This window comes from Emiliania huxleyi (assembly GCF_000372725.1).
Source record: "Emiliania huxleyi CCMP1516 unplaced genomic scaffold EMIHUscaffold_84, whole genome shotgun sequence".
NCBI lineage: Eukaryota > Haptophyta > Isochrysidales > Noelaerhabdaceae > Emiliania > Emiliania huxleyi.
Genome location: NW_005195736.1, coordinates 539,613 through 551,798, shown reverse-complemented (window position 1 = coordinate 551,798; position 12,186 = coordinate 539,613). Strand labels below are relative to the sequence as shown.

The 12,186-nt window shown below is 65.4% G+C and overlaps 6 protein-coding genes across 6 annotated transcripts in view; 1 reads left to right on the top strand and 5 right to left on the bottom strand.

Annotated features, from left to right (window-relative positions):
* EMIHUDRAFT_219362 (hypothetical protein) overlaps positions 1-810 on the bottom strand; it is a gene marked incomplete at both ends in the record, with an annotated part of 1,999 nt that extends 1,189 nt beyond the window's left edge. The window contains one exon of the mRNA XM_005758813.1: positions 277-810. Coding sequence (XP_005758870.1) covers positions 277-810 — 534 coding nt within the window. The remainder of the gene's footprint in view (positions 1-276) is intronic.
* A 292-nt stretch (positions 811-1,102) lies between these two features.
* PTA3 (putative inorganic phosphate transporter) lies at positions 1,103-4,408 on the top strand. The gene is made up of 9 exons (XM_005758812.1): positions 1,103-1,684; positions 1,762-1,938; positions 2,026-2,285; positions 2,428-2,854; positions 2,939-3,219; positions 3,286-3,401; positions 3,478-3,513; positions 3,632-3,772; positions 3,901-4,408. The coding sequence occupies exons 1-9, from the start codon at positions 1,175-1,177 to the stop codon at positions 3,972-3,974; spliced, it is 2,022 nt and encodes a 673-aa protein (XP_005758869.1). The 5' UTR covers positions 1,103-1,174; the 3' UTR covers positions 3,975-4,408.
* On the bottom strand, positions 4,403-5,517 carry EMIHUDRAFT_106921 (hypothetical protein; the record flags this gene model as incomplete). The annotated part of the gene is made up of 3 exons (XM_005758811.1): positions 4,403-5,011; positions 5,064-5,256; positions 5,372-5,517. 3 exons carry the CDS (start codon positions 5,515-5,517, stop codon positions 4,403-4,405), a joined length of 948 nt encoding a protein of 315 aa, XP_005758868.1.
* Positions 5,518-6,388: 871 nt separating this feature from the next.
* On the bottom strand, positions 6,389-8,614 carry EMIHUDRAFT_465902 (hypothetical protein). The gene is made up of 4 exons (XM_005758810.1): positions 7,868-8,614; positions 7,603-7,721; positions 7,269-7,478; positions 6,389-7,167 (listed from the first exon to the last, which is right to left on the bottom strand). The coding sequence occupies exons 1-4, from the start codon at positions 8,496-8,498 to the stop codon at positions 6,454-6,456; spliced, it is 1,674 nt and encodes a 557-aa protein (XP_005758867.1). The 5' UTR covers positions 8,499-8,614; the 3' UTR covers positions 6,389-6,453.
* Positions 8,615-8,892: 278 nt separating this feature from the next.
* EMIHUDRAFT_219356 (hypothetical protein) lies at positions 8,893-9,810 on the bottom strand (the record flags this gene model as incomplete). Its single annotated transcript, XM_005758809.1, has 1 exon — positions 8,893-9,810. One exon carries the CDS (start codon positions 9,808-9,810, stop codon positions 8,893-8,895), a length of 918 nt encoding a protein of 305 aa, XP_005758866.1.
* Positions 9,811-10,663: 853 nt separating this feature from the next.
* On the bottom strand, positions 10,664-11,855 carry EMIHUDRAFT_438748 (hypothetical protein). Its single transcript, XM_005758808.1, has one exon. It carries the CDS (start codon positions 11,816-11,818, stop codon positions 11,279-11,281), a length of 540 nt encoding a protein of 179 aa, XP_005758865.1. The 5' UTR covers positions 11,819-11,855; the 3' UTR covers positions 10,664-11,278.
* Positions 11,856-12,186: the final 331 nt, after the last annotated feature.

The following is a 12,186-nucleotide window of genomic DNA, read 5'->3' as shown; positions in this document are numbered from 1 at the left end:
GGAGCCTACCTTAGTGCACCGGGGAGGGGGGGAGGCTCGAAGCCGGCCGACGGGGAGGCGTGTGCGGGTCACAGGTCGGACTCACGACGGCGGGGTGGGCTTCCCCGCCGCGCGGGCATGCGCCACCCGCGGGAGAGCGTTCGCTGTTTGCACGGCCGCGGTGCGGCGAGGCGGATGCGCGGCGGAGGGGAAGGCCGCGATCGACGCCAGTCGGGTGCAAAGGGAGGGGAGGGAGGAGGGAGGCGGGGAGGCGGGGCGTCGCGGCGCCTCGGGCACGTTGAGCTGTGTCACGGCCTCGGCGTCGAGCAGCTCAGAGTGCCTCGCGCCGAGCTTGAGCGCCTTGCGCGCGACATGGAGGGAGAGCTCGCACGGGACCGAGTCGTAGCCGCAGAGAGAGGTGAGCGTCACGCCCGCCGCCGCGGCGGCCTCGCCGTGCTTGGCCTCCATCTCGCCCACCCAGAACACCTCGCCCGTGATGTCGGCCCAGTGCGTTCGCGCGACGAGGCACGCCTTGACCATCGGCTCGCCGAGGCGGGAGTACGGGCCGACGGCGCTGAACACGAGCGTCGCACGCTCCGCGATGCGCAGCAGCGACGAGGCGTCGCACGCGTCGGCGAGCAGCACGGACGGCGCCGAGGAGCCGCCGAGGGAGCTGACGAGTGTCTCGAGCTTGGCCTTGCTCCGGCCGGCGACCGCCCACTTGACAGGGCGCGCGCCCTGCTTGGTGGCAAGGTACCGGCACACCGCGCGGCCCGCGTCGCCCGTGGCGCCGAAGACGACGATGGAAAACTCGCGGTCGTCGCGAGTCATTCTCCCGATATGCCTCGAGATGCCCCTGCGGTATGCCGCAAACCGCAAAAGAATTACACGCAATACAGAGACAGGAGAGGGAGGTAGGTAGAGGGAGCGACAGGAGGGGAGACTCAGGGAGGACGAGACGTTCTTCCCAGAGGGGGCGCCCCAGAGACACATAAACTGGAAGGGCGAAGGCGGTGCTGCGGAGTGGACATCGCGAAGAAAAGACAAACTTTTTCCGTTTGTACAAAAAAAATTAAAGAATCCGTTGAGACAATATTCAATATCAGCGCCAAGCGGCCGAGGCCGACGGACTCCGCCAGTCCAACCCTGTCGAAGGCGTTGTGATCGTGGCGCACCGTAATAGCTCGCAGTGATCATGGCCGAGACCACCGACATCGCGCTTCCTAGCATCGGCCGCGTCCTGTCCAAGGCAATGGGCCTCGAGCCTCGCCCGTCAAAGAGGACGCCGGCCGAGGTCGAGGCCGAGCTTGACCAGACCAAGGCGGAGCTCGCAGCGATCAAGACGCAGCTCAGAACCGTCTCTTCGGCTCTCGACGGCCTCGGCGTGGCGCTGCCGGACGACGAAGAGGACGACTTTGAGGAGCTGCGCCGCGGCACTCTCTTCCCGGGTGCTCCCCACAGCATCGCCAAGCCCGACCCAGTGGCCACCCAGTCGGTCCTCGGGCCGTACGTGCCCTTCGTCTCGAGCTTCTTCGTTTCGTACAACTTCACTGTCATCGGCTGGTGCTACCTCTGGATGCACTCCATGTACGGCAACTACCCGGCGGCCAATCAGATGGCGAACTCGGCCGCCTTCATCGGCACCTTCATCGGAATGCTCGTCTTCGGCTGCCTCGGCGACGTCATCGGGCGCGACCCGTCCATGGCACGCGCCGCCAATCCCCGCCCACGGCCCGCTCAGAATGGCAGAGGTGGGCTTCACCCACACACCACTTGTTGCAGGTGCTCACGCTTCTCGTGATGGGGACCGGGGCGCTCTTCTCCGGCATCCTGCCCGCGTCGCCCCTCCAGTCGTCCATCATCCCGGGCTACATGACCAACACGGACGGCTCCCCCGAGGGCGGCGCGGTGGACGTAGCGGTGCTGCTGGCCCTCGAGCAGGAGGAGGAAGACATGCAGGCGCAGCGGCTGATCGGCCCAGACTCTGGCCAAGACTTAGCCTGTGTGTGGCCTGATCCGAGAGCTGAGAGACGCCGCCCCGCCCAGGCGTGGTACCTGCTCATCGCCTGCCGCCTCCTGATTGGGGTGGGGTGCGGCGGCGTCTACCCCCTCGCCGCCGCAAAGGCGGCCGAGTCGTGCCACGACGACACCGATGTCACCGCCAAGGCGACCAAGGCGGGGTGGGCCTTCTTCTGGCAGAACCCCGGCATCATCTTTGTCTACGTCATCGGCCTCCTCCTCTCCCTCGGCCCCGGCGCCGGCGCATCCTTCCACCCGACCGACACGCACGACAGCGACAACCCGGGGTGCACCGGGGCCCAGACCTTGTAGAGCCCAGCCCATCCCTCGGCGCCAGAGCCTGCACCTCGCCCGCACCTCGCCCCCCACCCTGCGGGCCCCGGGGCGGCAGGTGGGTAGCAAGCGAGCCCTTCATCCCGCGGGCGGCAGGTGGGCGGTCTCGTGGCGCGTGATGCTCTCCTTCGGCTCGGTCGGCCCCTTCCTGATGGCCTACGCCGCCGCCCAGTCCGCGCGCGTTGCGGCGGCGTCCTCCGTCGCCAATCATCGCCGCCACACCGTGGCGGGCGAGGTCGCGATGAACCGGCGCCTCTCCACCTCCGTGCTTGGGCCGGAGAAGACGTCGGTCTTCTCGCGCATCCTCGCGCTCAGCCCGTGGCGGACGCTGCTCGGCACCGCCGGCGGCTGGTTCCTGTTTGACGTCCCGTACTACGGCCTCGCGATCCTCCAGCCGCGCGTCCTGTCGATCATCCTCACCGGGCTCAACGTGCAGCAGCAGGCGCTCGCAAACATGACCGTCTCCACCGTCGGTATCCTCGCCACCCTCCTCACCATGTCGGCCATCCAGTGCGTCGACCTGGCGCGACGCTCGCTCTGGGTCGGGGCCAGGCCGAGCGCCCCACACCTCCCCGCGAGCCTCGCCCCCGCCCCCTGCTCTCGGCAGGTGACGCTGCAGTGGGTCGGCTTCCTCATCACGGCCGTCATCGCGGCCCTGCTGGCCGTGCTCTGGGACGGGCTCATCGTGCCGCAGGACGGCTGCAAGGCGGCGGCGAGCGGAGGAGGCCACCGCCAGCTCTTCGACTCGTCGCCTTTCCAGCCAGGAGACTTGCGCCGCCTCGACGCGTCGCGCCTCGAGGGCCCCTTCCGTGTGTACGAAGAGGAGGACCCGACGCCGAACGAGGGCTTCGCGGGCTCGCCGACGGCGCTCGGCATCGCGATCACCCTGTACGGCCTGCTGTACGGCTCCTTCCATCACGTATTTCTTTTTTACCTGACGTATTTCTTTTTTAGGTACGGCCTGCTGTACGGCTCTTTCTGGGTGATGAACGTCACCACGTACGTCATGTCGTCGGTCGCCTACCCGCAGGAGGTGCGCACGACGCTCAACGGCCTGTCCAGCGCCATGGGCGCGGCCGAGAGGGCGGAGGCACGGCCCGAAAACGCGCCTCCGCCCCTCCACAACACGAGCCCCTCCCCTTGTAGGCAAGATGGGGGCGATCACTGGCACGACCCTTTTCGGTGACACCCCCCGCCCCCCCCCTCCCCCCCCTGCCCCCCTTCCCACTACCCCCGAAAGGGGCGCGCCTCTTTGGGGAGAGTGGCGGCCAAAGACGGCTCGCGCGGCGCCCGTGGGCAGGCGCCATCCTCAACGGCCAGTGCTCCAACCTCAACGACGCCTTCCTGAGCATCCTCTTCGTGATCGCCGCCGTGTGCGTCCTCGGCGCCGCGACCACCGCGTACGGCCTCGCCGGCGCGCAGCAAAAGAAGAAATCGACTCGTGCGCCGATTGGCCCGGTTCCTGCCACGCCGTGGCCCGCCTGGGTTTACCCCAAAAGGGCCCAGCGGTCCTAGCCCCGTCCTCCCGCACGCGCCCGACCGTCCTAGCCCCGTCCTCCCGCACACAAGGCGCGTCCCCCGGGCATCTGCCCGGCATCCGCTACGTCGGCGAGAGCCACCACGCGCCCAAGACCCTCGCGTGAGCCGACTCCTGCGAGGAGGCGGCCCAGTCTCTTCCTTGACGTGAGCAAAGGCGAATGCAGCTACGCTGTGCGAGGATGAGGTGCAGGGGCGAGGGGGTGGGAGGGGGGGGGGGGGTCTCGGCCGGCGAGGCCCGTTTGCGGAGCCGTCGCCGACGCTGGAGAGCTGACAGCGAGGATGGTCTCGATGCATGTCTACGGTGTCGCGGGAGAGCCTGGCTGACTGCTGTCCTGGCTCCAGCGCGCGGGGAGAATGGCTGGCCACGGATACCGACCTTAGTACAGTGGGTCCCCGCGAGCTCTCGCTCGTGTCTCGGATCTCTCGGATGATCCCGAGAACCCTCTGTCGCTGCGGGGACCTCCGTCTATTACTATTTAGAGAGAGTCACAAGAGTCAAGACTTGTGCTGTAATGGAATGAAGTATTGGGCGTCATCCCGCGGGAGGCTCCCAGACACAGTCCTCCGGCTGTGGGAAGCCCCTCGCCGCGAGGCCCAGCAGGTAGCTAAAGGCGTCCCAGTCGATGTCGCCCTTGAGCGGGCTGGGCGGCGGGTTGTCGGGGGGGAAGAAGAGCCATCCCGGCACCGTTGGCGCGCAGAGGCACGGGAAGAGGAAGCAGGCGCGCATCCACACAAAGCCGAGTAGGATCGTGCCCGTGGTGAGGACCTGGATGCAGCGGACGAGCGGGCCGGTGTGCTGCGGGCAGACCGCCTGGCCGGCGAAGCAGTACGAGTAGCCCTGGAAGAAGGCGCAGTAGATCAGCCACAGGGTGGGTAAGATCCAGAGGTACAGGAAGGTGAGCTTCCACTTCATCATCACACCCATCAGGAACATGAAGAGCCAGAGGGTCCACAGGTAGAGGAACATGGCGGAGCGGCACTCGAGCGCCGCGCGCTTCCCCAGCACCATCACCGTCGTCGCATCTTGCGTGTCCGCCTTGAGGCAGAGGAGGAACATTGCAAAGTCGAGCCCATACTGCGAGATGTTCTTGAAGACGATGTCGAAGAGCACGTACAGCTTGGCGATGTTATCGAGCGAGAACTCAAAGTACATCGATCGGGCAGAGGAAGGGCAGGTAGGCCGGGATGATCACGGTCCAGATCTCGGTGAGGATCGTCCAGTAGGCGAGAGTGCAGTAGGCGTACGTGCCAGCCTCGGGGCGGCTCGCCAGCGAGCGCAGCATCACGCGCAGCTGGTACAGGCCCGCGTAGTAGTTCTCCGTCAGCTTGTTGCCGCCGGCACCAAGACCGCCAATCAGCCACGGCGTGGCGCCAGGAGAACTGCGCCTGCTCCATGCCCAGCAGGCGCTCCATCTCTTCGGCGACCTTGTCCGCGTCGAAGGTGGGCGCAGTGGTCATCGTCGATGGCAGCAACGACGGGTCGGTCAAGGTGGCAGCAAACCGTATGTCGAGAGCAGCTTTGCGTAACGCCTCCAGCTCAGTCTTGGCGGCGTCGAGCTCCGTCTTGGCTCTCTCGTAACTGCTCTCGTATGCCGACCCCGCCTCCTCTTTGGCATCCTGGTACGTCGGAGGAGGATCCAAGGCCATCGACGCAGCCGGCTGGTGTTCGCTCGTGCACAGCCTCTACGGTCGGGCAGAGCCAGAGGCGAGAGCGGAGAGTAGTGCCGGGAGAGAGGGCACAGCGCATGTCGTCACGTCGCACTGGCGAACTGCTTTGCCTCTGGTACCATGCCGCGTTGGTGCCCCATTCGATGGTGTCTGATTGTGTTTCGCCCTCTCGAGCTTCGTAACTTACTGACTTTCTCTTTTGTACAACACTGGGCACGGCATACCAGGGGGGGCAGGGTGGTGGGCGGCGACCGCCGCATACCGTCCTACGGCGGGGACTATCGCTACGCCAGGGAAGACAAGGGCGTCGAAGTGCAGCTGCTGCTGTTCGAATCGTTCGGCGGGTTCGGAAAGGGGGTCCGTGAGATCCTCCGGAAGGCGGCGGACGTACTACAGAACAAGCTGACGCGGGCCCAGTACCTCGATGAGGTGACTTGGACCACCAAGAGCTGGCTGGGGCTGCAGAAGCAGCGCATCTCAGTCGTTCTTCACACGGCAATCGCAGAGCAGATTGTGAATGAGCTTGCCTGTGGCGGGGGTGGGCGGGTGCACGGAGCTAAGTGCCTCGCCACCCTCGCAGGAGTCGCTTAGGCGGCTCCCGTGGTGTACCTGTGTTAGTGCCAGTGCGAGCCAGTCCCGTGCCCAGTCCTGTGCCCAGTGTTGTGCGAGGGAGTTTTGTTGTAAAATTCTCTTTTGTAAAAAATTCTCTTTTGTAAAACTAACCCATACCGCGTTGGTGTCCAGTCCGAGCCTGGCTGTTCTTCACCTTTCTACCTACCTACCTACTCACTACAGCCCTCCCATCCCTCCCTTGGGTTGTCTGTTTTCTTTCTTTCTTTCTTTTTACAGCCGGAGTCCTTCTGGGTGGCTGCGGGTGCGGCGGCCGGCGCCCAGACGACACAATATGGTAGGAAGCTAACGGACGGGCTCCCAGACGCAGTCGTCCGGCATCGCGAAGCCGTTGGCTAGCTTGTCGAGGAAGACTCGGAAGCCGTAGAGGTCGATGATCTGGCCCTTGAGGGGGTTGGGCGGCGGGTCGTGCGGCGGGAAGAAGAGCCACCCCGGCACCTCGGGCGCGCAGAGGCACGGGAAGAGGAAGCAGGCGCGCCACGAGATGTGGATGAGGAGGAAGACGAAGGTCGTGCTGATCATAATGCAGCGGACCGCGGCCTCCGTGTGCGGCGGGCAGATCGCCTGGCCGGCGAAGCAGTAGGGGAAGGAGTGCAGGAAGCAGGCGTAGAGGAGGATGAGGGCCGGGACGGACCACTGCCAGAGATAGCCGAGCTCGAAGCCCCATCCGACCATGTTGCCAATCATGACGACCCAGAAGCTCCACATGTAGAGGTAGAAGGCGGCGTCCATCTCGTCGACGGCGCGCTTGCCGGCATAGTACTGGGTCGTCACGTTGATCTGGTCCGGAGTGAGGCAGAAGAGCCAGTGCACGAACCAGAGGGAGATTTGCTGAAACTTGATGATGACGTCGAGGATGACATAGTACTTTGCGAGCTGCACCAGGTTGGCGCCGTAGTGGAAGACGAAGGTGGCGGGGCCGATGAACGGGATGTAGGCTGGGATCACCACCGAGTGCACCTCGACCCAGATGGCGAACCAGAGGAGCGAGCAGTACGCCTGCGCGCGGGCGGGGGCGACGCTTTGCGGCACAAGAGGGCAAATCTAGAGGGCGCCAGTCTCGGGGGGCGGTCCATGTCCGGGGCAGCACTGGCGCGCACCTCGTTGTTCGCTTCTCGCCGCGCAGCGAGCGAGCGGAGCATCATCCGACCCTGGTAGAGGCTTCGGAACCAAGCGGTGAGGCCGGAGCTCGCGATGTAGCCGAGCACAATGAAGGGGAAGATGAAGTAGATGAGCAGGGTGGCAGCCTTTTGCGCGACCCTGCGGGGCGAGGCGACCATCACACGCTCATTGGGGTCGCTCCGGGCCGCCTAACCTAGCGCGGGAGAAGAGGCCGTCTGGCTCTGGATCTAAGCATGCGGACGGGTGCTTGCTGAGAAGATAGTCTTCCCAGTGAATCAGCTTGCTGTGCAGCTTCCCGCCACCGTCGGGGACCTTGCTGATGAACTCGATGTCAAAGAGCCCGTCCAGCAGGATCCACTCAAACAGGACCGACACCGGCATCCAGATCATCACGGCGACCTGGTGCATGTTGCAGGAGATGCAGTTCCACCCTGCGGGCCGCGTCGCACAGAGCCGCTAAGTGAGCCGGCGCGGCGGAACGGAACGCTGGGGCGCCGCGCAAATGAGCACTCACACATGAATTGTGGGGCGCCGGTGAGGCGTGAGGCGGGAGGCCGGCGGCAGGGTGAGCACTCACACATAAACTGTGTCATCGGCCACGAGCAGCGGCAGCCGAGCCAGTTGAGGATGATGGTCGAGCGCGAGCGGCCAGGGAAAGGGACTGGAAAGGGGTAGGGCGTGTTGAGCGTTTCGGCCCGTTCCTTCTCCAGCGTGTTCCCCGGCTCCCACACCGCCCTGAAGGGCAGCGCCTGTTGCTCAGGAGGCACTCCGTCCACAGATGGCACCACATCCGCCTTGTCAAAGCCGGTCAGCTCGATCAACGCCAGGTCGGCAAACTTGCGCGAGCAGCCCATGTAGATCCCCCACAGAGGGAAGAAGCCGCTGTCGAACAGCTCGTATCTGCTGCTGTCAGCGGCATACTCCGCCGCCGCCGGACTCAGCAGGAACAACGGCAAGATCTCGTTCTCCTTGGGCGGCGCCAGGCCCTGTCCCGGGTCAGCGGTGAGCCAGCCCGACTGACCCGTCTGCCAAATGTCGTTCTCCACGAGAGGAAGCATTTCTTCGTACACGTCCAGAGAGCTAGGCGGCACGTTCCCGCCCACCATAGCCAGCCGGCGGCGCATGTCCTTCACATAGCCCTTGTATTTTTCGACCTCTTCCTTCGCCGCCGCAGCCTCCGCGATCGCGCTGGCAGCGGAATCTCCCATCGACGGTAGTCACGGAGACTAGCCAATGACTCGTGCAGCTCGTGCAGCTCCCAAGACCGTTCACAAACGGCGACGCCCAACTGGGCCAACTCCACCCTAAAGCGGCCCGGGAGGAGGAGGCCGTCGGACCATACTGAGCCGCCTTTTTTTGTCAAAGAAAAACCTCCGCATCATTATCCGCTGGGCGTTCGGGGAGCCTGAATGGCAAAGCACGCCACAGACCTCACGCTTCATAGCTCCCCGGCCCTGGATGTGAGGCTAATGATGCACTCCAACCAAGTGCGTATGTCCCAAGAGCCAGGTGCGCTGCTATATCTCTCGGTGGCACAGGACGCGGCACGTACGGACTCGACCGCTCATCTCCCAGGCAACGCGCATCGGTCGACAACCTGTATCACGACACCACCCGCAGAAAGAGCACGCTGCCGAGCAGGAGGCACCCGTTGAGGATGAGGAGCTGCTGCGCGTCGCCGCCAATCTCCTCGCCGCTCCAGAGCGAGGCCGCGCCCTCGCCGAGGGTGTCGAGCTTAGTCCTCACCGCCCGCGCCACAACCTCGAATTTGGAGTGGCAGCGCTCCTCCGTCAGCGCGCGAGGCAGGTTGCTGGCGGTGGCGGGCACGTCGCCGAGCGCGCCGGGCGACGGCACGACCTGAACACACGTCGCCCACAGCCCGTTGATGAGCTCCGGAGATCCAGGCGGCGAGTTGCCCAACGTCAGGACCGCGTCGTCTCCGACGGTGACAAAGCCGACGAGGACGTACCGCTTCCCGGCCGTCACGTCGACGCCGCGGTGCAGGAGCTTGGACGGGTGCATCACGACGCTGCCGCGGTCCGCTCGGAGCGGCTGCGGGAGCAAGTCAAACTCGACGCCTCCGCCGCTGAAGCTCTCCGGCGAGCTGAGCGCCACGCTTATGCTCAGCGTCGTCTCGTCCGTGTGCCACTTGAGGCCGGCTTGCCCGCCGCTCGAGCTCGAGTAGCGGATCAGGAAGAGGTCCGACACGGCGAGAGCCACGCCGTCGGCGATACCAAAGGAAGCGCGGAGGAGCGGCAGCACCCGCTCCTCGACGCTCCGTGACAGGTTAGCGAGGCCCGGCAGATCGTAAACGCTGAAATCGTCCGTCGGGTAAAGCGCGTGCCTGGTTCGCGTCCAGGCGTTGGCCGACTCTGCGAAGGCGACTGCATCCGAGCACTCTTGCTCGGAGAAGACGTCGAAGCCGACAAATATTTTGGCGGGCGGGTGGCGGTCGAGCTGAAGCCAGAGGAGGTAGGCGCTCGCGAGAGCGAGCGAGTAGCTGAGCAAGAGGCAAACCATAAGAGCGAGCAGCTGAGCAAGAGAGAGGATGCTTGCTTGGTGCGTGTGCGGACAGATTTTCACCCTTGGGGGACCCGCTGTGTGCGGGGCGGGCCCCTGCTCACAGCTGGGATGCCCAGGAACGACGGCAAGAAACCCAAGGGTGAAGGACAGATTTACAACAAAACTCCCTCGCATCTTAGCTCCCTGGCCCTGGATGTGAGGTTGATGACTGCACTCCAAGTGCTCCAAGTGCACACGGAACATGGTCGAGGGGCATGGGCCCTACCGCGCGGAGGGAGAGGGAGGCGAGGGGGGGGAGGGGGGGGGAGGGGGATGGAGGGGAGTGCGAGGGGTATGGGGGCGAGGGAATGGATGGAGAGAGGAAGAGCAAGGGCGAGAGGGGGCAGGGGACTGGTCGGTGGCATACTAACTAGGGGGGGCAGGGTGGTGGGCGGCGATCGCCGCGTACCGTCCTATGGTGGCGAGTATCGCTACGCCAAGGAGGACAAGGGTGTCGATGTGCGGCTGCTGCTGTTCGAGTCGTTCGGTGGGTTCGGGAGGGGGGTCCGTGAGATCCTCCGGAAGGCGGCGAACGTGCTGCAGAACAAGCTGACGCGGGCCCAGTACCTCGACGAGGTGGCTTGGACCACCAAGAGCTGGCTGGGGCTGCAGAAGCAGCGCATCTCAGTCGTTCTTCACACGGCCATCGCAGAGCAGATTGTGAATGAGCTTGCCAATGGCGAGGGCGGTCGAGTGCACGGAGCTAAGTGCCTCGCCGTCCTCGCCGGAGTCGCTTAGGCGGCTCCAGTGGTGTACCTGTGTTAGTGCCAGTGCGCGCCAGTCCCGTGCCCAGTCCTGTGCCCAGTGTTGTGCGGACAGATTTCTTTTTAGAAAAAAACCTTCCCAGCCAGCTGCCTCGAGACGATTGCCAACAGCGCCGAACGAGAGGCAGAGCCAGGCTCGCGGACTGGGCCAGCCCCGGGCGACACCCACGTCGAAGCGCCATGGTCTCCGCCAGCGAGCCGCTCGCCGACAGCGGCAGCTGCAGCGTCGGCTTGTCGCAGCCACGCAGCACATTCCTCGCCGCGACGGCGGAAGACGCCCCATCACTCGCCGCGCCCTGCCGCCGTGTAGATGACTCGGGCGTGAGAAGGCAAACACGCCCCGCGCCGCCTCGAGAAGCGGCGCGCCGCCTGCACACTGCGCCAGCGCGCCAAAGAGAGTCGCGCTGCAGCGGAGCTTGAAGGCGTCGACTGGCCCCGCAACCCACATGCCGTCGTCCCTCGGCGCGTTGGCGTGCGCTGTTGGCGTCACCGACGCGATGCGCCCGCATCGGGAAGACCCACCAGACCCAGTGGCGAGCTCGAGGAGGAGCGTGGCGAGCTCGCATTCGGGCAAGGCGGCGAGCTCTGTCGCTGCCTCGCGCGGCCGGCGCTAGGCGTCGGCCGTCCACGCCAGCCGTGCGGCGGGCTCCGCTGACGGCGGCTCAGTGACTCCCAGCGGCGACGGCACCTCCGGTACCCGAGGCCGAGGGCGGCGGCGGCGGCGAGACCGAGGGGAGCTCCCAGCGCACGGGAGGGAGGCCCTTGCTGGTGCGCTGCAGGTCCTTGGCGCTCACCCGCACGGGCAGCGCCACACCTTCAGCGGCGCCCACCTCCGAGGTGAACGGCCCGCCCAGGACGATTAGCACGCCAAGCAGGACGACGGCAAAGCCCACGACGTGGTTCCAGAGCAGTGGCTGTTGGAGCACCTTGATCTGGAAAACGAGAAAGGAGACGAGGACGGCGAGCTCGGCCAGGCCGCGCAACTGCGCAGCACTGAGGCCGGCGCTCGCGCCGATCCGGTTGCCTGGCACCTGGAGGCAGTACTCGAAGGCCGCAATCGCCCACGAGATGAGGATGGCCTTCGGCATGCCCCAGCTGTGCGCTCGGAGGTGAAGGTACCAGGCACAGACCATCACACTGCACGAAGCGCAAAGCAGCAACGCCGCCAGGGCGGCGCGTGGCCAGTCGACATGGTCGGTCATCTGCCGGCAAGGTGGGACGTGCGTGTCCCTTCCTCGGTCCCAGGCGTCCCTGTCATATTTCTCCTCCTCCTATACCCCTACTAGCCCCGGCTTTTGTCGTGCTTTCTAATTTTTTTCGAGCTTAGCCTTCGATGTTATGAAACAACCGCAAGGCGAACACACACACATTGCTCTCGGGCCCACAGACATCCCGCACACCCGCCGGCCCCCCCGCCCCCCCCGCGCGCCCCACCCCGGCCGGGAGAAAGGGGAGTGACAGTTTGTGATGCTATTCCAATGTGCTATTTTTTTCTGATGCGCTCAGTTTCGCTTGTGGCCGACGGGGTGGCACGCTGCCACCTTGTGCACCTCGGCCAGCGGCCTCTGCA

Coding starts and splice junctions, on each gene's coding strand:
- PTA3 (XM_005758812.1), top strand. CDS start 1,175: ATGGCCGAGACCACCGACATCGCGCTTCCTAGCATCGGCCGCGTCCTG. Junction 3,220..3,285: donor CTCGGCATCGCGATCACCCT/GTACGGCCTGCT, acceptor TTTCTTTTTTAG/GTACGGCCTGCTGTACGGCT. Junction 3,773..3,900: donor GCAAAAGAAGAAATCGACTC/GTGCGCCGATTG, acceptor CCCGCACACAAG/GCGCGTCCCCCGGGCATCTG.
- EMIHUDRAFT_465902 (XM_005758810.1), bottom strand. CDS start 8,498: ATGGGAGATTCCGCTGCCAGCGCGATCGCGGAGGCTGCGGCGGCGAAG. Junction 7,722..7,867: donor GCCGATGACACAGTTTATGT/GTGAGTGCTCAC, acceptor CGCGGCCCGCAG/GGTGGAACTGCATCTCCTGC. Junction 7,168..7,268: donor GGCGAGAAGCGAACAACGAG/GTGCGCGCCAGT, acceptor GCCCGCGCGCAG/GCGTACTGCTCGCTCCTCTG.
- EMIHUDRAFT_438748 (XM_005758808.1), bottom strand. CDS start 11,818: ATGACCGACCATGTCGACTGGCCACGCGCCGCCCTGGCGGCGTTGCTG.